The sequence below is a fragment of the Betta splendens genome, chromosome 22, assembly GCF_900634795.4.
Source record: "Betta splendens chromosome 22, fBetSpl5.4, whole genome shotgun sequence".
Lineage (NCBI taxonomy): Eukaryota > Metazoa > Chordata > Actinopteri > Anabantiformes > Osphronemidae > Betta > Betta splendens.
Window position 1 is genome coordinate 13,664,383 of NC_040900.2, and position 25,518 is coordinate 13,689,900.

Sequence of the window (25,518 nt, forward strand, 5' to 3'; positions counted from 1 at the left end):
AAACAGTGCAGTTAAAGCTAATAATTGGCATTGGTGCTTTTATTTTGAAAGGATTTAGAGGAAGCATGTGTGGGTAATTACTAAACTGTTAATCTATCTTTAAAAAGTCATAATTATCCATCTAAAAGCAGAAATACTGCTATTAAAGCTAATTATTTGGCTGGTGCTTTTATTTTGAAAGGATTTAGAGGAAGTGCGTGCTTAATCACTAACACAATCCAATAGTGTGGTGACTAATCAGTAACAAGCATGGAACTGCTCTGTACACTGAGCATCAGCAGTTTGACCTGTCAGTCAAATCTGCAGCTGCGCCGTCGCCATGGAGACAAAGGCGGGAAAATCAGGCTCATTCTGCTCTGTAAAAAGCAGAGTTTCACCCTGTATAAACAGGCTTGTTCCAGCTAACCATAATAGTTATCACAAAAATTATTTCATTTTTCGAGTCCCAAGGCTTCAATGAGCAAATGGTGTGAATTTTATGTTTGAGGACAAACGTTTGTAGCCACAGTCGCAATTTCAAAATATGTTTTCCTCCTTGTTTTTTCTCCAGACGTCTGCCAAAATTATCATTAGAGTCTATGGGAGAATTTCAGGATCTCTCTGTGCTTTGAGGTTGATAGCGACTAAAGTATAAGTCTGAGGGTAAAGCCAGACACATCATTTAGAAAGAAGACAAGTATGACTACGATTTAGTGAAGTAATTATGTTGATAGAGTAAAAATTGTGGCTGTAGTGACGAGTTAGAGACAGAAGTTCTGTCTTAAAAAGCGCACCTTCTCACTGTAGCTGTGACATCACGCACTCTAACTGACCCAATACACACTAATGGAAAGCTGAAATTTAACAAAAACCACACCATATTTAAACGCTCACGAGTCAAAAAGTATAGAAGATACGACAACGCTGATTTACGAGGAGAAAGTTGAGCGATGATGGACGCTTTTGAAGTTGAAATGACGTTTCTACGCCAAAGTATGACGATGATAGACGCTGATGAAAAGAGGGAAGTTGACAAAAAGTTTAACGATGATTCCCATAGACGACCATTATAAAAAAACGATGAAAAAAGTTGAATAACGTTAAAAGTTGAAAAGCTGAAAACATAAAAAGTAATAGCCCACATCTCCTAAAGATGACACACGTTTAGAAAGTTGAACGACTATTCTACGATGAAGCGTTAAAAAGTAGATAGCAATCAAAAAAAGGGCGGAATAAGTAGAAGAAAAATAATAATAAAGACCGAAGATAACAATAGTGTGAGAGCTGTTCAGCTCTCCCACTAATAAAGACCGAAGATAACAATAGTGTGAGAGCTGTTCAGCTCTCCCACTAATAATAAAGACCGAAGATAACAATAGTGTGAGAGCTGTTCAGCTCTCCCACCAATAATAATAATAATAAAGCTTAGAAAAACAATACAGTGAATGCTTTGCAGCATTCACTGTGATAAAGCTTAGAAAAACAATACAGTGAATGCTTTGCAGCATTCACTGTGATAATAATAATAATAAAGCTTAGAAAAACAATACAGTGAATGCTTTGCAGCATTCACTGTGATAAAGAGCGAAGATCTCAATAGTGTGAGAGCTGTTCAGCTCTCCCACTAATAAATTAATAAATTCAGTTCAAGATCAAGTTCTAAGATTCTGCTGTGGAGCAAGTGTAGCTCTGCAGGTGGAGATGAACAAAAGGCAGCTGGAACTGAGTAGCAGCAAATTTAAAAGAATATGATCTCAGTCATCCTTCACATATCCTGTTAAATCCATGTCAGGAAAAAAGGAAAGTGAAGACCAAAATTAAGTAGAGAGCAAAGGATAAGCTAGTCCATCCAATCCAAATTGCAATTTAGAAGGTAGCGGTAATGCACCAAATAGTTGTTTGACAACCGCCAAAAAAGGAGACGAAGAAGCAGCAGCAGGCGACGAAGAAGAAGAAGCCAGAGGAGGAGGAGGAACACGTGATTCGCGCTAATTGAGAGCAAGATGGCGGTAGCGGTGCGGAGTTTGCAAGACCAGTTGGAAAAAGCCAAGGAAAGCTTGAAAAATGTGGACGATAATATTCGCAAATTGACTGGACGTGACCCAAATGAATCAAGGTAAAAAAACAATGGTTATTTAGCGTTTGGCATATTTAATTATATTGGAGATTACCTTACCATCTTGCTAGCATTCAAACGGCTAGCGTCAGGCGCTAGTAGGGGTCGGCTAGCTACATACCAAGCATTACCATATATTTACGTTGCTTTGTGTTTTATTTATTATGTACGGTTTCTTTTGGTCCACATTGATTCATTATCAACAAAAAGTAATGACATAACCAGCTAGAAGTTTACCTGTAACCTTGTGCTTGTAGTTTAGCTTTCGCTAGGCCTGACGTACAGGCGTCGTCCGTGCCACAATAGGTTTCGTTATGCAACCACAGTGGTCCTAATGTTATCTACCGTTATTGTACACGCCCTGCCGCTTTGCCCGGTAAGATCAACAAATACCATTGAGTTTGTAAAGATTGTATATTTTTTATGGTGTTTACAGACCGGGCCAGATGCGCCGGCTTGGCGGCCCCATGGCAGGCATTGGTGGAGGTAGAGGCAGAGGAATCAACCTGCTCAGGTAAAGCTGTGGTCTGATTTGTGATCTGTGGCATTAAAACGAGAACACTTCTTGAATGTGTTTTTTTTAACTGACTGCTAACTACATGCTGATTGCATTGATTCTTTCTGAATTACCTGTTTCTTTACCTAGGCGTAGTCTCTCAGACATGGGAAGTGGCGGCCCTCCTGCTAAGCAGAGGGACATTGAAGGAGCCTTGCTAAGGTGCATTTCTGCTTTTCCTTTGCATATGTATTATCAGCTAGTTCATATAATGGTACAGGCAATGTTTGTCTAGTGCTGTATACTGTATACAAGGATTGAGGGGGGGCAGCAGGTCTTGCAATAATTAGTAAATATGTGTCTGATTGGTGTTTTGTCTTGTGTAGGCTGGCAGGGGACCAGAGGGCCAGGAGAGACTCGCGCCACGACAGCGACGCTGAGGATGATGACGATGTCAAAAAGGTATAGGATAATATCATTAAAATCGTATAAAGCCTTTTGGGAGAGTGTAACCTAGCTGCTCTGGTTTCAGTTATTATTGTTATTTAAATGTATTTTGCTCCTCATAGTGTTATTCAGTAGTAGGGGATTTTGTTTAGCAATACACAGATGATGTTACACGTAATATAAAATGTCCTTTTCTTTAGCCGGCGTTGCAGTCGTCTGTAGTAGCTACCTCCAAGGAGAGAACACGCCGAGACCTCATTCAAGATCAGACTATGGATGAGAAAGGAAAACAGAGGTAGGCTAAATAGTACATTTAGATGTTCACTGGAATTCTAGGTTAGAGATGTATTAATGAGTACTAACAAGACATTTGTTTTTCTTGGTCAGGAATCGGCGTATGTTTGGCCTGCTGATGGGGACGCTGCAAAAATTCAAACAGGAATCCAATGTTTCCTCAGAGAAGGTGGGGTCACTCCTCCTGTTTGTGAACTGTTGAGCTCTATGTACCTTAACAATAATATTTTTCTTGATAAATGGGGAAATTTGTCATTTTACAGTAATTTTGTAGTAGCATTCCTGTAAAAATTCAGACAGCACAGTTATCGGTTTAAACAAATAGCTGGACAGTTACCCAGTACTCGATCAGCTTCCTCGTTAATGCTACCATTTTATTCTTCTATGTTGTCTTCTTTTCACCCAACAGCAAAAGCGGCGTTCAGAGATTGAGCAGAAGCTCGAGGTTCAGGCTGAGGCAGAGAAAAAAAAAGTGGAGAATGAAAAGAGGGAGTTGTTTGAAGAAAGAAGAGCCAAACAGACGGAGCTCAGGCTCCTGGAACAGAAAGTGGAATTGGCTCAGCTGGTATGAAAATACTAATCATGTTTATCCCAAGTGTTTGGTTTTTTTTTTTTTTTTCCAAACACAAAGTGTTAATGTGAGGTTGGTTCGGTATTACACTTAATTTACCTCTATTACAGTTAATTGTGTTTTATTAGATTTTAATAATACATTCTCACCACAAGGTCTGTTCAAAAGCTGTTCCATTGGTTTTGTGCAAAATTATTAAGATGGAATATATTATTTTTGGTTCTATCAACAGCAAGAGGAGTGGACCAGTCATAATAATATACTGGTAAAATATATTCGCACCAAGACCAAACCTAACATCTTCTATGTGCCTGGAAAAATGTGCTCCGCCACACAGAAACTCCATGATGAATCCACCAAGAAACTAAATGGTCAGTGCACTTTGATTTAGATTTAATGATTGAAGCAGATAAGTTTGTTGATTACACTGTAACTGGTGAATCTCTGTCATCACAGCTGTGTTTGAAGAGAGGCGTGAGGCTTTTGCTGAGCAGCTCAGCAAAATGGAGTCCCGCCCCCGGCGACAGCCAAACCGTGACCAGGACAGCAACACACCGGCTACAGGGAAGGACCACCCGGCGGAGGGTAAGCCAGCAGGTCAGGTAGTGAAGGTGACAGGTACCAGGGGGGTTACAGAGATGGAGGAAGATGAGGATGAAGAGGAGGAGGAGGAGGAGAGGGAAAAGGCAGAGTATAGAAAGACTACTGATGAGGACAAGGGGGAGGAAGAGGAAATGGAAGGGTTGAAGAAGATAGTGGAGGAAGAGGAGCAAATGGAGGTAGGTGAGGAGAAGGAAAGAGAGGAGGTTGGTATGCTCAAAGAGGAGCAGAGAGGAGACAGAGACAAGGAAGCAAGTCCAGGGTCAGAAGAGATGGAGGTAGAGGCAGAGCACGAAGATAGAAGCAAGGAAGAGATGGTAGAAACAGATATTAAAGAAGATCCCACAGACCTGCAAAATAAAAGGATGCAAGACGCACCATGCTCAGAGCCAACTGTAATCAGCCAGGAAGTACCCATCACCCATCAACAGCAGCCATGCAGTCCAACTGCAACTGGGGAAAATCAGTCCCCTGAGGCCCAGACAGCTTCTCCTCATGCTGAACCCCAAACGGCTTCCACCATGGCTGGGCAGGATATCCTTATTCCTTGCCTTGATGCTGAGGGTGTGGCGCAGGAGAATCAGGCTGCAGAAGAGAAATCGGGGGACACCACTCTTCAAAAAGGGTCTGATTCCCAGGAGGCCCCTAGCTCGACTGCTGCAACCTCAAAGGGTGAAGAGGACGGTGCTAGAGGGAGGAAGAAGGAAAAGGAGCATCGAAAGGGCCGCAGTAATAGCAACAGCTCTTCCTCCTCCTCCTCTGGCTCCTCCTCTAGTGGAAGTTCCTCCTCTTCTTCTGGATCCAGCCATTCCTCTTCGTCTTCATCGTCCTCTTCATCCTCGTCATCCAGCAGCCGAAGTCGCAGCCGAGACAGCGGTAAGCACAAGAAGCGGCCATCGGGCAGGGACAGAAAGGAAGAAGAGCGAAGCCACCACAAAAGAGGAGGGAGTAGCGGAGGTGGGAGGGACTTGAAGGGATCGAAGGAAAGGAGGAAGAGGAGGAGTGAGGAAGGGAGGGGCAGATCATCCCGGAGTGATAGAGAGCATAAAGATAGAGACAGGAAAGACAAGAGACGCTGATCTGGGTCTGACAGAGCCTCTGCTCAGCTAATGTTGGCAAACTGAGGAGATACTATTTGCTTAATGGCCTAAAAACGCATTTTCAAAGTGGTATTAAATTCCACCTAGCTCAGTGGAATTGACAATGTGAGGAATTTAACTGAATTTACAGTAATTTTACCTGGGCCAAAACTGTAAACGGGACTTCATGTTCAGTGTGAGAGAAAGGGTGTCTTCTCTGTAGGGCCCATCGCCAGAAATGCGTCATTTTTAATCGATCCGGTTTTTAAAAGGTTTTTGTGGCACTATGATATTTTTTCTTTTTCATCCCCATCTTACTTGTTATGCTGTAGGCTGGGGTAGTAATGATTATTAAAGTGACTTAGTGTACAGTACCTGTGTTTTCAAATTTGTGTCAACTATTTCATCAATGTGTGAAGGCCTTGTTTTTCCACATTAGTATATGTCATCTGTTTAAAACATTGGGGTTCCATATTTTTGTATCAATTGATAATTTGCTTCAAATTAAACACAAGGTATTGGCAGATGTGTGTGTTTGTTTTTTTTTAATCAAATTATGATGTATAGTTTATTGTAAAGACATGACTGACAATATCAGGTAGTTGGCAAGATTTGTCATCTAACTAATAATCATGAATTATGTCAAAGTTGCATTTTGGTGCAGAAGAGCCATGTCCTTTGCATAATATTGACTTAACTATGACTATTGTGGCAGCACAATTTCTTTTGCATTATTTGCAGGGCTAGATTTTTAGCAGTACAGAAACAACATCCATGCAGACTCATTGTACAAATCATCACACTTTAATAGATGCATTACAATTTACAGAAAGTTATCTATTTAAAAAATGCTCATACTGCTTTGACTGCTGTCCACCTTTAAAAGCCAATATTGCAAATGTAAGTTGTGCAAGTCCATAACTTTCATTGCAGTATGCAAAAAATCACCATGTCTCCACATGGATGTTTTTTTCATCCTTTGGCATTACTTGGTTGGTAGAGGTTCATTAGTTCCACAACTGGATGATGTTTGCCTCCAGATCCTGTCGTGTGAGCATTTGGGTAAAAAAAAAAACACTATCCTTCATTCCAACTTCATTCACTATGGCTGGTCTGCCAAATCATTCTGCTCAAAGTATCTACAGGTTAAGAAAAAGCATAATGGCATGTACACAGGTCAAACATTAAAATTCAATATAATGCATCATATAATTGCCAAAAAGTGATACTGTATATACCTGGCAACAAGACAGATCAGCAGGTTAAGGGCAGGTAGTTTTTCATCTTCTTGACTTTGCTGTTGCATTAATAAAACAAGCAATAAAATACTGTGAATACTTATTTCATATATATAAGTTATCCATTCTCTGTTCTGACATTCTGACAAGAGAACTGCTGTTTAACATGAGTATTTAATAGTACTGTGATATAGACTAGAGCAATATTTAGTATCCTACCAGTGAGCTGCGAAGCTGGGCACATCTTCTGGCCAGCTGTCTGATAGAGGAGTGGGCTTCAGGGAGCAGAGGTTTCTCCAGACAAGCCAACAAAGCATATAACCAGCAACCCTGCAACAATGTTCTCTCATCATGTTCTTGTGTGCTGTTTTTTTTTTTTTTTTTTTTTAGAAGGAATATCCTGAACTTACAAAAGGTATTGTCATTCGTCTCCTAGAAGCAACTCCAATAAAACTGCAGCATTAAATTTAAAAGGAAAAAAGAAAAATCTGGGTAAACAAAACTTACCAATTGTGGAATGAATTCTTTCTCCTCAAACCAACTGATCAGGAGTTCCAAAACAATCATCACTGTGGACTTGGACACAAAGACACAAAGTAAAAAGCATGTGGGGCAGAGGACTGGGTGTTAAATAACTAAATTGGGAGGCAATGTACCTGGTTTAGTCTGCTGACGATGCTTAGAAAAGGAGGGAACCCCACCTAAACACAAAGATGACGCTTGATTAAAGCTTACCCTTACTGTTGTTCACTGAACTTGATACATCATTATGTATTCAAGAAACAATTAAAATTATACCACCTTGGTAAAATCAAGCTCTGATTCTGTATCACTTGACAGATTGCCAAGATAGACCTTCTCCCCTAAACAGAACCTCTTCCACCCCTCTTCATCTGTTGGCTTTGGCTGCGAGACAAAGAACATTTAAAAGTGATGAACCCATACACATTTGTTTATAAATTAATCTACAATAGCATTCATTTCTATTCAAGCACAACAAGAGATGTTTCTAGGATAAAGTGCGTGTTTAAGTTAAAAAATCTTTGGGTTCGTGCCAACTTCTTACCATTAGCACATTGTCGTCCAGAGTTTGACTGCTCCAGTGTTTCCTGTTCTTCATTATGCTCTAAATGCAAATGAAAACCACAGAAGCTCTTCTAGTTTAACATAGTAAACATGAACTTAAACAATTCTACCTGTTAGTAGGAGCCTCTGAAGCTACACAGCCCCATACATAGCAGCCATGATTCACTGTGTATTGACACCTTCAGTCTTAAAACTCCCATTCAATATTATGGTTGATCTACGTATGTGTTTACCTGTCTGACGTCAGAGAAATTGCCGACTTGCTGCTGCTGCCAACTAAGACTGGGGCAGAAACCCACTGGGGCGGCATGGCATCCTGACACCTGAAACATGAGACAAACACCTAAAATACAGAAGCTGTTCATCCCACCTCATCTTAGCCTTGACATCATTTTACTCGTGTAACATAATTTCTTCGAAATACAGCTACAGAGTCCAGATTGTCCAATGGATAATTAAACTGCTGCCATTTATGATTGTGCATTTAAACTTTTTTTTTCTCTATTGTAAAGCCAGACATTATTTACTCACAGATGCATTAACCGTTTGTTTTTTCTTTAGTTTCTTTGGGTCAATCTGTGCAACCACCACATCTGGACACAAGGAGGCCTCCAACCTGATGGAGAGGAAATGAAACTCTGCACAAACTGCTAAAACAGTAACAAACATACCCTGTACAAGTAGCATAATATAAATCACACATCTGCAATAGACAGATCACAACAAACTCTGAACATTATCACCCACGAAATCCCTGATGTTTCCAATGGCAGTGTAGTACAATTCCAGTTAGAACCAAAATAATTCTCCACTGAGGCGAACTTACTGGACTTGTCGTAGATACTCCTGGGGGTTTCTAGGTGGTCCGTTCAGACCCACATCCTCTGCACTGGCTCCTAACTCAACAGGCAGAAGCCTCGGCATCAACTCCTCCACGTCCGACTTCATTTTATATCAAAAGTAGACTAGTTTTTATCAGAGCATGAAGAGACGTAGCCAACTACAACTTGAGTGCCGGACTACAACAGAGTCTTCCCGTGGCGACCAAAACAAATATGTTTGGCACGGATATATAGTGCTACTAGACTAAGCCGCCATCTTGCTTACAAACGCAGAGTGATGACGTTGTCTTTATGCGCGGCGGTGGTTGCCAGGATGATTAAGGCATCACGTGCAGTCAGATTTAAAGAAACCAAGTCCCCTAAATGCCCACGCTGTGCGCCACACAATTATGTGGTCAATTCATATATTCACGTTTTTTATTGATTTATTGGAAAAGTGTAAATTATAAACATTTCCCCAAACTATCACACATTGAAATAAATAAAAAAAACCTTTGACCAGTCACCAAATAGTTTTTTTCATAAATACTAGCAGTGAGATGTTAATGATTATCTCGTAGCCTTATATCTTATCTCACCTCTCGACTCTCGACTCCAGTTAACGGTGAGTCTTCACGGCAGCAGAGGCTTAAAGCCAATGTCCACTTGACAGCACAACTGTTTGGATTATTTTTCCCACGTCATGGATATTTTCTCTTAATAGAAGCTCCAAAGTAAACAGAAATGGCCTTTTCAGATTCATGCAGAATTTTGTGGCTTGCCAGCGTGATTTTTGTGATTTTACCACACTTTAATCTTGGACTCTTGTCTGACTACAAGATCTGTAGAGATTCTGAGTGTGAAAGTAAGTTCTAAAGCAAAATATTTATAATTTAGGTTTTTATAATATGACACTTTATATGGTCTTTATTCTTTTACTCTTCTTCTTTATTTGACCTGTGTGTGTGTGTGTGTGTGTGTGTGTGTGTGTGTGTGTGTGTGTGTGTGTGTGTGTGTGTGTGTGTGTGTGTGTGTGTGTGTGTGTGTGTGTGTGTGTGTGTGTGTAAAGGCCCCATGAGCAGGGTGCAGGCTAAGAGGGACCACCGTGGTAAGGACTGTCGATTCCTGAGTTTCAGACGAGGAGACACCATCATTGTGTACCACAAACTGACTGGAAAGAGAGAAGACCTCTGGGCAGGCACAGTATGTCAGATATCTACATTTTCAAAGCTGCTTGTTAGTGTTTGAAGTAGAATAAAAGAAATAACCCATTGTATTTAAAGCGTCCCTCATGTCAGGCTCGAGATTAAAGAGATCAGTCCTGATTATAATGTTGCTGTTACAATGGGCCTGCTAAACATCTGCGAGAGATTTTTATATAATTGTGCATTACAGGAAGAAATATAGAAAATGTCTTTACTGAATTATTGTGGTTCAAGGTACTGTACTGTGTAAAGTAACATGATACATTTACTGTGCCTAAGTACATTTTTAAAGCTATTGTATTTACGCTAGAATGTTTTAATGTTCTTCTTCCTCAGACTTTGTCTTCACAAACTTTAGTGGTTAATATTTCATACTCCACTAGATTGATTTAATAACAGCTGTTACTGCATGATTTTTTCAGAATCTAATAAATGAACAACAGTATCAGACCTTAATGACTGATTATTAATTAAAGGTAACAACAACAAAAACAATGTAAAAATAGATTCAAAGGTATGACTATCAAAACATTAAAAAAGCTGCTTAACATCAGCTTCATACTGTAGATACCAGCAACATCAAAGTGATGATTACATTATGTGTTAGTGATTGTAAACAAATAATACAGAAAATAAGCTTATTTGCATACAGACCAATCTGACATTTGGTACTTTATTTTTTTGTATCTTCACTTGAATCCCGAACTTTAACTGAGTATTTCTAATGCTATTGACACTTGAAGTAGTGTATGTCTTACACCACTTAATTTAGGACCTCAGATTAGCATGAATGTGTGGAATTACATTGGGCTTTAATTTACTGAAAGGCAACACAATGGTGTAAAGTTGTCGCAGAAAAGAATTATTTTCCTGTACCATGCTCCATGCTCTGTGCATGTCACAACGTCTGCCTTCAATTATGTCCATGTGATGGCTGCACTTTTCTTTTTATTCAGATTGACAGACAGTTTGGGTATTTTCCAAAAGATGCAGTACAAGAAGAGCAGGTTTATGCAGCTGCGGACGAAGTAATGGAAACACAGGTAAACAGACTTTGAGTTAAGTAGCTTTTCTGTGTTCCTGTGTTAATTACTTAATTAGTGTTTAATCAGTAGTTGTTGTATAAAATGTTAGTATTTCCTCATTAAGTAATATCATCTTACCCCATGTTACCCCAGAAATCAGACTTCATATGTATGGATGAGCATGGCTACCCCATTGACTCCAGTCACCTGGACAATACTGATAAAGATGGTAATGATGACCAGAACATTCAAACCCAGGAGCCTGAAACCATCCAAACTATTGTACACACTGATGACAGCAGCGCTGAACATCCTTCAGCATCAATAGATTCGCCATCAGAATATCCAGATCAACCTGATGCCACATCAAGTGAGGAAGATAAAAAACAAAAATCTGATCCAAACACCTCTGCGACTCGTGAGGACACACATGAGACTCCTGCAGCTCTGGCTGAACAAGGTGGGTCTCCCTCCTCTTCCTGGCTTGGCTCTTCTGTGACAGGATGGTTAGGTCTGGGGAATGAGGAACAAAATGACAATATGCCTGAAAGAGAAGAGCCACAGGAAGAAGTGTCTTTAACTTCATCAGTGACAGGATGGCTGGGGTTTGGGGGAGAAAAGAAATTGGACGATACTGTAAACAGCAGAGAAGAAGACAAGGAAGTTGGTGCTTCCTTTACTTCGACCATGACTGGGTGGCTTGGCTTGGGAGGCGAGAAGGAAGCTGATCACGCAACAAAGGAGCAACGCGAAGAGAGAGAAATAGATGATACAAGTGAACCAAAAGAGACATTCAGAAGCAGAAGAATGTCACTAGATCTGGAAGGCAGCCAATTACAGGAAGAGGAGAAGGAGGTGGGAACCTTGGGATGGCTAGGAAAGGGACTGACAAGCACACTTGGGTTTGGGGCGACAAATCTGGAGACTGACCCAATCAAGGAAGAAAAGGAAAAGCCAGCATCTAGTTCTTGGTTGGATATTGGGGTAGGGGACATTTTAGGCTTCGGGAAATCTGAAAGCAAAGTTGATGAGAGTTCAAGGAGTAATTTTAAGGAGACAGAAAGGGATTCAACCCAAAGAGAAGCATCACCCTCAGATCAGGCGGAGGAGTCACAATCCGTGCAGGAAGAGCAAAAAACAACAAAACCAGACGCACAAAGGGTTGAGGAAAAGCCTGGGATGGAAACATCAACAGAAATAGGGGACGATACCATTAGCAGCAGCTCTAGCACAGACACAAATGAATCAAATGTGGAGGAACATGTGGTAGATAATTTTTCTCCTTTAGAACTGGCATCTGTCACCTTAACACTAGAAGAGGATGTTACTGATGACAGTGTAGCTGTTTCAGATGCCAGTGAGGGTGCAAGCCCACCTGTTGATGTTGCTGCCACAGGTGTTCAGGAAAATTTGTCTCCTCAGACCACATCAGAGGAAAATCTGCAGGCTTTAGACGGAACACCCCCCAGGACAGATGTCGAAGGATCTGCAGAAGCTACAGGTGAAGGACATCAGCTACACAGATCTACAGGAAATGGTTTTGGGAATAATAGCAGAGAGCTAGAAGTAGAGGGAAATAAATCGGCAAGTGATGACAGAGAAATTATAATTGAACCCGATGCTGATTTAGGCTCTGACCTCAACTCTATGGAGTCAAAGGGCCAGTATGTAGAGAACACCGACAGAGCAGAACATGTGGAAGATGACGGAGTAAAAACCACAAAGCAGGTTGAAAGAGAGGAGTCTACCATGGTGGGTCTTGAATTAGTTGGTAATAATGATTCTCAAGAGAAGAGTGATGCAGAGAAAGACAAACATTACCTAGGCATTTACCCAACTCTGAAAGAATCAGAAGAAATCAGTCGAGATGAAGAGAGCAGAGGACAGTTGTCTTCATCATCAGACACACATAAAGAGAAAAATGGGCCAACTCACAGAAAGGAGGACAGTGGTCCTGCTCACAGTGTAAAAACTGACAACTTAGATAGAGTAGTCACAGCTGAGGACAGCAAAAGAGAAGGAGAATCCTACAACGCTGGTGTACAGAATGTAGATGTCCACTCTGCAAGTGGTCCTAGTATGTATGTAAATCCCCCACAGGACCAAATGCTCATTATACAAAGCAATGATTGTGAAGCTGGGTCTCCTCAGAATGAGGAAGTGATAACATTAAAGGAAAAACAGGAAGAATTTGAAGTGAAGAGAGTGGAGGAGAGAAAGGAAAAAGAGATGCAGGACGAAGTACACAAATTACAGAAAACGGAAAAACAGGAAGATGTGAAGAAGGAAGAGAAGAAGCAGGGTGAAATGAAGGATGAAGAGAGGAATCCAGACAGAAAAGAAGAGTTAAAGAAGGAGGAAATACAGAAGGAAGTCAATGATATACACGAGGAGATGAGGCAGGAAGAGAGTGGGAAGGGAGGAGAGAATACAAAACATGAAGTAAATGATGTAAAAGAAGAAGAGAAAGGAGATGAAGAGATGGTGGACTCACAGGGGGAGTCAGAGAAAAGTGAGAATGAGCAAGACGCAGCTTCAGTGGAAGAGCAGACACAGCATGAGGTGGAGTCAGTGGAGGAAGAAAAAAAGATGATGGAGGTAAAAGAGGAGGAGAAGCAGGACAAGACAAAAGAGTTTCAGGTGGAGGAAAAGGAGGCAGAAGTAGAGAAGTTTAGAAAAGGAAAGGAGGAAAAGGAGCAGCAGGATGAGGCGAGGCAGCAAATCATAGCAGGGTCAAAGCAGGAGGAAGAGGAGGAAATTCGAAAGTCAAAGGAACAGGAGCAACAGGAAAAGTTAAGTAAATTAAATGATTCAAAGGAAGAAGGCAAAGAAACAACAGTACAGGTGCCTCATTTGGAGACGCACAACACAAATATTCAGGACATTTTCAAGCCAGAGTTAGAAATCAGTGAGGAAATACATGATGACAACACAAAGACTGACGAAAACAAAAGGGAGGAGGAGCAGGTGAAACGTGAGGAAACACAACAGCTTGCAGATGTGGAGGAAGACCGGAGGGACAAAGAGGAAGAGGAGAGTCAGAAATGTTCAAACAAACCTGGTGATCAAGCTGCTAAAGATGAACCAGCGGGAGTCAGAAATGAAAAACCAAAGTCAACAGGCGATTCAATGATCCAACAAAAAAGAAGTGGAGTAGTAGTGGAGAGTGAGACCATGTCCTCTGAAGGTACAGGTCCACTGAAGACAGATAGACTGAGAGAGGGGGAAGCGGATGACGCATCAGATGATTCTGATGAGGGAGAAGAGGGCAACGTCACATTAAATGCAACAGGGAACGAAAACACTTACAGCAACGTTAACATCCCTAATCATAATGATTTGAAAGTTGAGCAAATAAGAGTAGCTCCACATACAGACAACGATCAGCATTCTGCAGGTGAGAGCGGCCACAGTGGGGGGACCAGGACATCACTGGTTGAGACGTGGGACCCGAAAGAACACGATCATCAGGAAAAAAACGACATAGTCAGTCAGGGTCCTTTCAATTCTGATGCTAATAGCAGAGTCAAGGTAGAGAATGAAAGTAGTGGAGCCTTTGGTCTTTTTAAAAATGCCTTCAGCTATTTCAGCCAAACACCTGCCAGCGAAACCAAGGAGCCAACAGCATCTACTCCGAGTGTGGACACGAATACAGCAGAGACAGCCACACCCCAAGCCTTTCTACCTGTGGAACAAGCATCTGATTCTACACAATTCAAACCTAATTCAAAGCAGGTTCCAGTGCAAGAAATTCATAAACACTCTCCTGTCAGCATCTCCACACATCAGCACACACAACCTTCTCCTGCCTCTGCTCCGTCTCCCAGTCCAGAAACAAAAAGCCTCTCCAAATACTATAAAAACCTCCTCGGCCACGTCAGTGGTGAGGAGCTGGCCTATTTACTGGATCTCTTTGGGAGAAACAAGCTGCAGTTTTTGGATTACATATTGGGCAGTTCAGAAAGTCAGACTGATGATCCTGATAATGATGAGTCTATATTGTCAGACATCAAAAGACTGCTGCATCACCACAAGGAGACACTGGCCACTTCAAATGAGGTCAATGAAAACACTCAAACACTCATTGCTCTTCAGAAACTAGAAATACTATTGAAAAAGCTGAGCGAGAGATTCAACACAAGGAAATCAGATGTCAGTAAAGCAACGCTTCAAGGTATTTTTGTCCACATTGCCTCACCAATCACAGAGAATACTATTGGTATTTTGATCTGTTTTAAATTTGTCAGTTTAGTTCTTTGGTGATGGGATGGACCCAGGAAATCAAAACCCATGTGTTCCCCTGTCAAATACAGCTGATGCCAGCTGTGTCGGTGGATCCTGTTCAACAAACGCTAAAGATGAGAAGGAGCCAAAGGGGATTCAGGATTTGTCCAAAGCCAAAGAAACCAAAGCCCAGAGAGACGACGGGAAGGCAGAGGAGAGAGACAAAGTACAAGCAGGTGGTGTAACAGAACAATCAAGAGAAGATGATGCTTGGGAAGGACCACAAAAAGAAACACAGACCCATCCTCACATTCAGCCAGGATCACCTCAGCCACAGGAAGGTATGGATAACTAGGTATCCAAGTTTGCCGTAATCAAGTTTGGATATAAGATAATTATGGAATTAAACAATAGTAATCAATAACAAATGAAAGAAGCGTTCGACGCGCTGCATCCACATCCTGCAAAGCAAAAGCTGAAACAGTATGGCTTGACCAGAACATTATGGTTTTTATTGCACACTAATATCCTTATACAATGAGCAAAGACAAGAAAATTGGGTTTAAGGTTTTGTACAACTGTCATTACTGTATACTATAGCTGTCCAATTCTAAATTGCATCTTGTCAATGTCATTCTAAATCCAGGGATAATGAAGCAAAGTCTGGACTTTGTGCATCAGTTTGTCACAGTCTCAATCACTTGTGTACATGCCACTAGAGAGGTCCTCATAGGGATCACTGCAAAGGTAAGAAGAAGCTGTTTTCCTTAAAGCAGACTTTATCGATGGGAAGCAGACATAGCCTCTAAATGATCTGTGTAGTCAGAAAACAGGGACATCAGACTATAAAAGACAGCTTTCATTTTTTTCTTATGTTTGTCTGTTTATATGACATTGATTATTTATCTTAGTTCATAATTGCTAAAAAAATACTAGATAATATATATTAATATATATTTTATTATTATGCTATTTAATCCACTGTTCTTTCCTTCCAGCACATTGGGTAGTAATTATTTACAGCTGGTAACATTAAAATAGATCTAGTATTGTCATGTCAAGAAGCCAGTGTCTAAGTAAATCATTTTGCATGGGCACTTTATTTTTTACCTGAACACAGAGAACTGTTGCTATACATACTGTAGGAACAATTTTAGACTGTGTGCAAATTGAGACGTGGTTCTTTAAGACACTGATCTCGTCACATGCTGACCTGACATTCAGCTCTACCTACGTCTCAGCTGTCAGTCTGCCTCAGCTCCGTCCACGTTACATACATTCTTAAACGTCGGTGTTTGTTACACACCGTGAGCCAGCTGGCGACCATCACCTGCTACGAAGGCAAATAGTCCCAGGCGTTTTTAAACCCCCGATGGTTCCTTAGTATCAAATGGATTACAATGAAGCCAAGTCGGTGAGTGTGAAGAGTCCTTTTTAAACCGGCTTGGCATTGCCGGTTGTGTAGCCGTAACTCAAAACAGAACCCACATTTGACTTTACGTTAAATGTCAAATTTGCAAGTTACTCGGCAGGTGTTCCAAAAACATTACTGAGAATATGTTATTTTTTGGCACCTGCTGTTGGTGTCACTTTGAAAACGCTCCGATATGCCAGTGTGGCGTTTTACAATTGGTGACGTTACGAGCGAACTATATTTACCAGTAGGGGTGTATCACATTTTGCAATAGCTAAAACTATCTTATCCAATGTGTACATTTCCTCTTTATTTATATGTACATGTCAAATATATATATTTCTATAATCTGCAGTAGTATTTACAATTACTTATAGGCGCTCAAAGGAGTTTGTGTAGCTGATTAAATTGTATGTCCCCCCCTATGACGTTGCCAATGAACTCTGCGGTGTTGTGAATAGGATGTGGAACCGCCGCTATCCCGGTCGGTTGATAGTTGTAGTTTCTGCCCCGAGCGTTGGTATTAAACTAAATAAAATTATCAGCCAGATGCAATAAATCGGACATGGCAGGAAATCCGACGACCGACCAGTTAGCCAGCAAAGCGTTTGACTTTCAGGCGACGGCAGAGGCTTACTACAGCACCGCCGTAGAGAAAGTCAAGGATGTAAGTTATGTTATGTGGCAGGTTTCGTTAGCATTTCTAACTAGCATCCTCGGCTGACACAACGTAACGGACCGTCGCGTAGCGTAATGCAGCTCAATTGACAGTGTCTTGTGATTGTGTACCTCCTGTTTCTATTACACCAACAGTCAGGACTGTTCATACATGTTCTATGAGCTTTAGTGCGTTTTGTAGTCGTTCACAGAGCTAGCTGATACTAGTTAGCTACATGCTCAGCTGATCACTAATCAGAATTTGTTCCGCTTTTTTTAATTGTCACATAGCAGCTGTTTGTGCAGCAGTTACAAAGCTGGTAGTTCCACAGTCTTGCTCTTAAAAGAACTTTGTAGTAAAGTGGTTGCAGGGCAGTGTGAAGTACTAGGTTGCTGGTGTTGGTGTCTGTTATTATTATTACACTATGAAGCAAAAGCACTTTTAAACTGGTAAAACTGCTTCCTTCTGCAGGTTGTGTCATCACTACCGGATGACATCAGACCTGGGCCAGACCTGTATGGGTTGCCATGGGAACCAGTCATCATCTCCAGTTTTGTGGGACTAGTGACAGTGCTGTTGTTTACCTGCAGATGTTACAGCTCTGTAAGTTTGCAGCTTTAGTGCGGCTGGTATAAACAAGATCAAGATCAGTCAAAAGATACTTTCCTTTTAATGACAGTTATTATTTCACATTTTTTTTCCCACAGGTCAAAAGTAGAATGTATAGAAGTAAGTCCTTGTTTTTTTATTTTTCAGCATCACATTAACATTAACAACAATGTTCTATTGTGAGTGACAACAATTGTAGAAGTGGCTAAAGAGTCATTTAAAAGTGCTCATACCATTTGCATCCCCTCTTTTCAGGTAAAGAGCGGCGGATGGCTGAACAGGTTGCACAGTTACTGGAAGAGAAGTGTAAAGTTCTGGAGACGCTCAGTAAATGTCAACAAGAGGTTGTCATTTTAAAATTATGAATACAACTTGATAAACTAAATGAATAGTTGTTTGATGCAGGTTTGATCAGTATTTTCCAATTAAATGTGTTTTACAGTATGGTGAACTGGAGGAATCACTGAGGGATAGAGGAGTCTTGGTCCAAACTCAAAAAACAGAACAGTTAGAGGTAAATGCAAATAAATAGCTGTATGATCTTTGACTGCGAGATCAAGTAACTTCATTAAATATTTTTACCCTGGTGTAGTTAATGTCAGTGCTGTCTATGCTTACTTGCATTACCCCCTCATTCTGTGAATTTCTCTCTATTTCTCACACACACGCACGGAGATTGCAGACACAGATTTTTTCAAAGACGTGTTTTCCTTCTTTAGATCAAAGCCAGACAGGTGGAACATAATAAAAGGGAGCTGGAGAGGGATATAGGACAACTGAAAGACCAACTTGAACATCAGCGAGAACATCGGCTAGAGCAAGAAAGGAAGGTAAGAATGCTTGCAATATTAAAAAAGCTAAATCAGCACTATTCAACTGTACAAATGGAGAATATGTTGCAGTTAGATTATGACTTAGTGACATTTTTGGTCATCATTCCAGATAGCTGTGCTCGAGGAGAGCATGAAAACATTAGAAGATCAAACCAAAGACCTCCAGTCACAGGAGGAACAGGTGCAGGCCTCTATTATGCAGCCTCCCTCTCTTTATGTATTTACTGTAGCTTACATGTACCTTCCAGTTCCCTCCTCTCCTCTCTTCCTTTTACTATGCCCAACTTTTTATTACATACTGTATTGTCACATTGTCACTATCAAACTGTTTTTAGGCACAGAATACTCTGAAAGTGTACAGCATGAACACAGATAGACTACAGAGAAACCTGGAAATGGCTGGAGAGGAGTCTACAGTGCTCCAAGAGAGCAATGCTCAGGTAGGACACTTTAAACAACTCTATTTCGACGTTAGCAAGTTTTTTTCATATTTGATTTGTGTTCCATTCAGTCCAACTAATCAGATACTGCAAAGGATTTGCAGTTTTCTTTGTAAACTATACGGGTCTCATTTACACAGAATTTTTTCAATGTGACCTAATCATGGCCTCTCTGTCATCATTATCTAAGCCCTCCACCGGTGTCTGTCTTTCTTTTCTGCAGTTGAGGCAGCAGGCGGAGGGATGGGCAGAAAGAGTGAGCGAGTTAGAGGCGGAAATAAGGAGGTGTGAGGTTGCCTACGCTGGGATGCAGCAGGATGTGGCCAATAAGGATGAACGTATAATGGTATATAGGATACTGTTCTGTATCAGTTTCTCATTGTCTATAACGTTAGTTAAGAGTTTTGGCTTTTTTGGCATAAAAAACTGCTTGAACATGTTAGATTGACAGCAGATGTTTGTGTTTAGTCCCTGACAGACCATCTGCTAAGAATGAAAGCTTGGGATTCAGACCTGGAGAAAGAAGAGAGTGAGGAAGAAGAAAAGAAGGAGGCATCAAATGGGAGAGCGGCTAAACTAGAGGGTGAAAACGAGGACATAACAGACACACAAGGCCATCTTCAGAAAGTCCAGAAACTCATTTATGCTGCTAAGGTATACTTTGATATTTAAGTAGTAGTGATGATTGAAACTTTTCTAATTATATTTATCTCGTCTTCATACATCATGTTGTTTGGTGACTATGCAAGTGATTAAAGTAAAAAAAGTCATCAACGTTTTCGTCCTGGCATGGGATATTGTTTAAAGTGATTAAACAAGAAAACATTGAGTTGAATCTTTGATCAGGAGGACCAGCTACACATGCGCTTTGCTTATGCAAGCTATCCCCTGTAGTATTGGAGACGATGATAAGTTTATATAAGATGAGTGAAGCAACAGAATATTTAAACACACTAGAAATCTAAGAACAGGCTTTGCTTATGTTTTGTTTGTATGCAGTTGAATGCAGACCTCAAATCACTTGATGAGGACAAGAACAGAGTATTTGCTAAACTAAATGATGAAGTAAAAGCTAAAGAAGACCTGCATGGTGAGTAAACCATACCAATCCCATGTGTTTTACCAAGCTAAAATTAGGATGTCTTACAGAACCAACAGTTCAGGAAAGTAACCATAATAATTGTGTGTTCTGTAGTGCATATATTAATAATAACAATAAACAATAATTCAGAACTAAGATTATGACCTTGCATATTCATGATGCAATGCTTCCATATGTGTGCCCTCCCTTCTAGAAAGTATTAAGGAGATGGAGAATGAGAAATTGTCTTTGCAGTCGGATGCCGAGCAATATTCAGATCAGGTATCTGATTATGTATTAGTACAATGTTGTATTGTTCTTTATTAGTGTTCTGCATTAATTTCATTCGAATTCATTGTTATAATTAATAATATGCTTTGTTTGTCTGTTCAGGTCCAGCGGTTGCAACAAAAACTCCACATAATGACAGAAATGTACCAAGAGAATGAACTCAAGCTGCACAGGTACAGTCTGCATCCAGCCATTGCTGTACATTTAGAAGAATGTGAGAATGCTGATTAACATGTGTTTGCAGACTTCTGACAGTAGAGGAAAGGGAACGCCTGCAAAAAGAAGAGAAGTTAAATAAAGCAGACAAAAACATTGCATTGGCCATAGAGGAAGTCAACAACTACAGGTAACTGCATCTGGATGCTGTGACGAGTTACATATAATGGTCTCTAATATCTTAACTACTGTACATGTATGAGCCTCCCCTCAACACAGCTTCACTATTGTGTTTCTTTAGGCAACGAGCAGAAGAGATGGAGGAAGAGCTAGAGAAAACTAAACAGTCTTACCAGACTCAAATATCTGCACATGAGAAGAAGGCTCACAACAACTGGGTTAGTTCAACATTTCTATTCTGTTCAGGCCGACAGCCTGGGTGTTGCTGTCTTTATCAATAATGTTGAGATAGCTGGGATAAAATTACTTATCTGTAAGAACTAACCTTCCAGCTGGCAGCTCGAGCAGCAGAGAGAGACCTTGCAGACATCAGGAGAGAGAACGCGCTCCTCAGACAGAAGTAGGCATGACTGATTTATATATTTATGATTGTGGAGCATATAAACAAACATAATTTCATAAACTATGGAATGTACTGTACTGCATCCATTACATAATCAGGTAATTTGTCCACAGGCTGACAGACACTCAGTTTAAGCTGGATGCCATTGACAAAGATCCTTATGCCTTGGACAGTCTGGCTCGACCTCTGCCATTTCGAGGTACACACAACACACACTAACACACACACACATACACCACAATGTGTTTTCTTGCATCGGTAGGATTTCTTGTAGCTGATAAACGCACCAGGCCACAAATGTTCTTAATATGCTTTAAGCTAACTCTCTTTTACTTACTTAACTCCAGCTGAAAGGTCACCATACGGGCCATCTCCTCTGGGGCGACCAGCCTCTGAAACCAGACCTTTCCTCTCTCCTCCTACGTTGATGGATGGACCACCTGCTCGATTGTCTCCTAGAAGTATGGACCCCCCCCCCCCCTACATACAGACACACACACACACACACACACACAGAAAGCCAATTTAAACCATGTACATAAATAAATGATACCTATGAGTAGGTCTGCTTGGTTTTTATGTAGCTTAGAGTGGGTTTGCTCCTACAGCATGTTGGTGATGACCAGCTGCTTGTAGCATGATGATAGTGACATGGTCCATATGCTACATAGCATGATGTTTGTGCTCTGGATAGTTAATGGGTGGAATAGGATGTATCTTCTTTCATTTTTACTGAAATGACACTTTCTCTGTTCGTCTCTTATGATTTCGCCTATTTTTTTTATTTTTTCCTGATATTTTCCCTCTGAACTACTGATTTGTCTTCATCTCTCTGTCACTTTTGTCATCAAACATTCCTTCTTTCCTCCTCCCTTTGTACTTTCTCCTTGGCTCTTTCCTATAGTGCCTCATGGTCCAGTCGAGCCCCCAGCAAGTCAAGGAGAGTTGGAGCGGAGCGGTGGTCCTCATTCAGACAGTGGCTCAATCTCTCCTACGTGGGACAGGGATCGCAGGGGTCCCCCACCGGGACCCCTTGGCCTTATTGGCCCTCCAGGTGTGTGTGAGTGTGTAAAAGGGAAACGCAGGCACATAGAAACGTATGATAGATGCCAGCACTGTCTGAACACTACTCAAATTATTTTGACCAGGTTAAAAAATAACATTTTGTTGTTGTTATATGTGATTATTATATTTAAAACTGTTATCACAGTTTGAGCCAAAACTAACTAAGGAGCACATGTTTATCTTGCAGGTTAGCTCTTATTTAGTTTTGAGTGTGAACACTGATGTTGGATTTATTTATATTTGCTCAGTACTGACAATGTTTTGGTTGCAGAGATGAAAATGATTGTACTGTTGTTGGTGTTTGCTTTTGTTTCTTCCTGTAAGAATCAACCTTCAGTCTGCAGCAAGGAACAATCACGTTAATGTCCTCACATTCTTTGGAAGTTAGGCATGCATGTGGCATTGCTGGATTTGTGCAGAGTCATAAACCGCATAGATTCATTATTAGTGTAAACTGAATGCACACAGACACTGAGTTGCATGTCATGCACTGTGATAATAGTAGAAGCATTGTGTTTGCACAAGGTTTGGAAGATCTGTAGTTGTTCTATCTCCAGAACAGCATGCAGTGCTTATTATTTAGATCTACAAAGCCTTACATGTATAATGTGCATGTGAATGGTAAATGCACTGTGAAGGTGCACATGTTTCTAAACAGCTTTGCATTGGTATTTTAAAGACGATATTGATCCTTACATTTAAACCTAGTTGCATCTAGTTGCAGACCATAACACACAAACATTGTTTATTATTTGACTTACAGTACTTTGAGCGGAAAGGTGTGGAAAGGTGTCGTTGATCTAATTGTTTTAACTTTTCACATGTCTGTCTCCCTCTCAGGCTACATGTTAACAGACGCAGGAGGTCCTATGTACAGGAGACCTCCACCTCCAGGAGCTGTAGGCATTTTGCTTCCACCTGGATCTGTCCTTCCCGGTCCCCCTTTACACCATCCTAGGGGCTTCCCGTCTGGTCCGCCAACTGGACCTCCCCACTCCACAGACATAGTTGGTGAGTCGCATGCTGAATAAAAAAAATGCCTGTTTGTATCTATTTGAAATAAAGTTAATAATAAATGTGTCAATGCAGATGGTCCATACAGTGAAAACAACACTGGACCTATTGAACAGCCACACAGAGAGGTAAGGGTAGTATGTCTTGTGCATTACTTCCAAAAGGTCATAAGCCACCATTACAATGAGATTGGTTGTATCCTCATCACAAGTGTCTCTGCAGCATTTTCCAGTTTTGTGCTTGCTTGTTTGTTGTAATTAGTCAGGTTCTGGTGATCGGAGGACTCCTCCTGAAGTTGATCTAAAGGGTGGCCCACTCCCTCCTGGACCCCCAATGGGCCCCATGGATGGTCCCTTTCCTCGTAGAACCCTTTATGGACCCCCTCCTTCTGATTTTTACCCGCCAAGAGGACCTGGGGGTCCTGCTATGAGGCCTAGTAAGCAATCACAGCCATATTCACATCTACGTGCCTGCTCTGAACACTAGTAACTTAACTCTCTCTCTTCCCAGTGTGGGGTCCTCCACCTTCGGGAATGATGTTCCCTCCTCGTTTTCCTCCCAGTGGACCTCCTCTTTTAAATGCTCCTCATCCTCATTACGCGCCCGCCATGCGGCCTCCTGTGCCTGACAGACTTCCCCCTCATTCCATGGGCCCTCCCCCTCCACAACAGCCCCTCCCCTTCCCACCACACAGCCAGTCATCAGAGGAGCACGTAACTTCACCTGAAGACGCCATTTGAGCCTGAGCCAAATTTCTACTTGAGCAGTGAGATTTCCAATTTAAAATTGCATTCAGTGGTACATAGATGGCAGCAGCTTGCAGTTTCCAGCATTTTCTCGAACATCTATTTATTAGCCAGGAGGATTTAAATTTGTATTTAAAACAATGCTAATGGAGAGATTCCACTACTGGTTATTTGCCCACTGTGTTCCTATTTGTCTGTTTCAACTGCCTCTTTTCCTGCCTGCCGTCTTTCTGTTGCTTCCACTTCACCCTGTCAACAGCATTCCCTATGAGGTGGTATTTGTTGTGGAACCACAGTAAGTGCACATAGACTTTGTTGTGTTTGTTGCTTGACTATCAGAAATGTTTTTAATGAGACTGAAATTTAGTGAATTTATGTACATTGAATATGCGGCAGAGAGATGAGTGTTTTACAAGTCCCTTATGTCCCTTTGGCACAAAACGGATTAAGCTAACGGGGAAGAAAGTCTTCAAAAGTTTTAGAACAGGATATTTTGCTGAAACCAGCACACTTGTACAGTGTAAAAGTCATTTAGTATTTCCTTTGTTGATCTCAGCAACACTTAAATCAGATCACAACAAGTCTTCTATGATTTCTCATAAATATCTTTCTCAGAAGTAAAATGAAAGTTTCTTAAAAATGCAGTTTAATTTTTATCACTATATGCTTCGACTCATCAACCTCTCCATTTTGAGTGTGTTACAGTGGCTGATTTTGGCAAAGTGGTTTACAAAAGCAATTTTCTGTTGAAATAAGCTGTGACTCAGTGTGACCATCACTAAAGGGACTGACTGGAAAAGAAACAAACACGAAAGCCGAAAGATCACACCCATGTAAATTTTGTAAAAAAAACAAACAAACTTAATTATTAGATTAATAAAGTCTGCTAAATGGTCAGTGTGTCATATTTTACTAATCCTATTGTAGCTAAAGAAAATGTCACGGGACATCATTGTGCATAGACAATAATTTCACTATTGATAAATCAATGTATTTTCAACTGCTGCAACCTGGCATGTAATTTATTTATACAATTTATATGACTTGTCATTTTTAGACATTGATTTAAACATCCATCCATCCATCTTCTACCGCTTATTCTATCCCAGCTGCCTTTGGGTGAGAGTCTCAATGTACAGGTCACCAGTCTATCGCAGGGCAACACAACCATACAATTTAGAGTGACCAATCAACCTAAATCAAACCATGTTTTTGGACCGTTGGACAACATGAAGAGAACATGCAACCTCCACACAGAAAGGCACCCAGGCCGCCCCAGGAATCGAACCCAGGCCCTTTTTGCTGTGAGGCGACAGTGCTACCCACTGCACCCCTGTGCCGCCCTTTGATTTAAACATTTATGTCAAAAGGAACAGAATAATACATTTAAGACTAGTAAACTGTCTTTTAGGCATTATTTTTTTTGCAGTAGTTTAAGCCTCACTTT

The 25,518-nt window shown here is 40.9% G+C and overlaps 3 protein-coding genes across 4 annotated transcripts; 2 read left to right on the forward strand and 1 right to left on the reverse strand.

Annotated features, from left to right (window-relative positions):
- Nucleotides 1-1,934: 1,934 nt before the first annotated feature.
- Nucleotides 1,935-6,106, forward strand: pnn (pinin, desmosome associated protein). Its single transcript, XM_029139453.3, has 9 exons — nt 1,935-2,095; nt 2,532-2,609; nt 2,742-2,813; nt 2,978-3,053; nt 3,239-3,333; nt 3,426-3,501; nt 3,742-3,897; nt 4,136-4,274; nt 4,360-6,106. The coding sequence occupies exons 1-9, from the start codon at nt 1,983-1,985 to the stop codon at nt 5,580-5,582; spliced, it is 2,028 nt and encodes a 675-aa protein (XP_028995286.1). The 5' UTR covers nt 1,935-1,982; the 3' UTR covers nt 5,583-6,106.
- Nucleotides 6,107-6,364: 258 nt separating this feature from the next.
- gemin2 (gem (nuclear organelle) associated protein 2) lies at nt 6,365-9,034 on the reverse strand. Its single transcript, XM_029139455.3, has 10 exons — nt 8,733-9,034; nt 8,438-8,522; nt 8,140-8,229; nt 7,887-7,946; nt 7,622-7,726; nt 7,477-7,521; nt 7,328-7,396; nt 7,040-7,150; nt 6,821-6,879; nt 6,365-6,721 (listed from the first exon to the last, which is right to left on the reverse strand). Exons 1-10 carry the CDS (start codon nt 8,852-8,854, stop codon nt 6,685-6,687), a joined length of 783 nt encoding a protein of 260 aa, XP_028995288.1. The 5' UTR covers nt 8,855-9,034; the 3' UTR covers nt 6,365-6,684.
- Nucleotides 9,035-9,357: 323 nt separating this feature from the next.
- Nucleotides 9,358-24,968, forward strand: ctage5 (CTAGE family, member 5). 2 transcript variants are annotated; one of them, XM_029138734.3, is made up of 28 exons: nt 9,360-9,592; nt 9,797-9,930; nt 10,889-10,975; nt 11,111-15,131; nt 15,271-15,522; nt 15,828-15,928; nt 17,725-17,856; nt 17,961-17,982; nt 18,118-18,206; nt 18,305-18,376; nt 18,582-18,692; nt 18,805-18,876; nt 19,031-19,135; nt 19,359-19,481; nt 19,604-19,789; nt 20,135-20,225; nt 20,431-20,498; nt 20,610-20,680; nt 20,752-20,853; nt 20,965-21,061; nt 21,176-21,243; nt 21,360-21,445; nt 21,594-21,707; nt 22,151-22,300; nt 23,152-23,322; nt 23,401-23,453; nt 23,587-23,761; nt 23,836-24,968. In XM_029138734.3, exons 1-28 carry the CDS (start codon nt 9,472-9,474, stop codon nt 24,063-24,065), a joined length of 7,104 nt encoding a protein of 2,367 aa, XP_028994567.1. In that variant the 5' UTR covers nt 9,360-9,471; the 3' UTR covers nt 24,066-24,968. The 2 variants fall into 2 exon arrangements, with proteins under 2 accessions (XP_055361364.1, XP_028994567.1); XM_055505389.1 differs by lacking the exon at nt 22,151-22,300 and having other exon boundaries at nt 9,358-9,592.
- Nucleotides 24,969-25,518: the final 550 nt, after the last annotated feature.

Excerpts from the sequence above, each read along its gene's own strand:
- pnn (XM_029139453.3), top strand. The coding sequence starts at position 1,983 with ATGGCGGTAGCGGTGCGGAGTTTGCAAGACCAGTTGGAAAAAGCCAAG. Across the intron at positions 2,096-2,531 it reads CGTGACCCAAATGAATCAAG|ACCGGGCCAGATGCGCCGGC; the intron begins GTAAAAAAACAA and ends TGGTGTTTACAG. Across the intron at positions 3,334-3,425 it reads GATGAGAAAGGAAAACAGAG|GAATCGGCGTATGTTTGGCC; the intron begins GTAGGCTAAATA and ends TTTCTTGGTCAG.
- gemin2 (XM_029139455.3), bottom strand. The coding sequence starts at position 8,854 with ATGAAGTCGGACGTGGAGGAGTTGATGCCGAGGCTTCTGCCTGTTGAG. Across the intron at positions 7,522-7,621 it reads CAGAGCTTGATTTTACCAAG|GTGGGGTTCCCTCCTTTTCT; the intron begins GTGGTATAATTT and ends CTTTGTGTTTAG. Across the intron at positions 6,722-6,820 it reads CTGATCTGTCTTGTTGCCAG|ATACTTTGAGCAGAATGATT; the intron begins GTATATACAGTA and ends CTTAACCTGTAG.
- ctage5 (XM_029138734.3), top strand. The coding sequence starts at position 9,472 with ATGGCCTTTTCAGATTCATGCAGAATTTTGTGGCTTGCCAGCGTGATT. Across the intron at positions 18,693-18,804 it reads GGCTAGAGCAAGAAAGGAAG|ATAGCTGTGCTCGAGGAGAG; the intron begins GTAAGAATGCTT and ends TCATCATTCCAG. Across the intron at positions 21,244-21,359 it reads AACGCGCTCCTCAGACAGAA|GCTGACAGACACTCAGTTTA; the intron begins GTAGGCATGACT and ends ATTTGTCCACAG.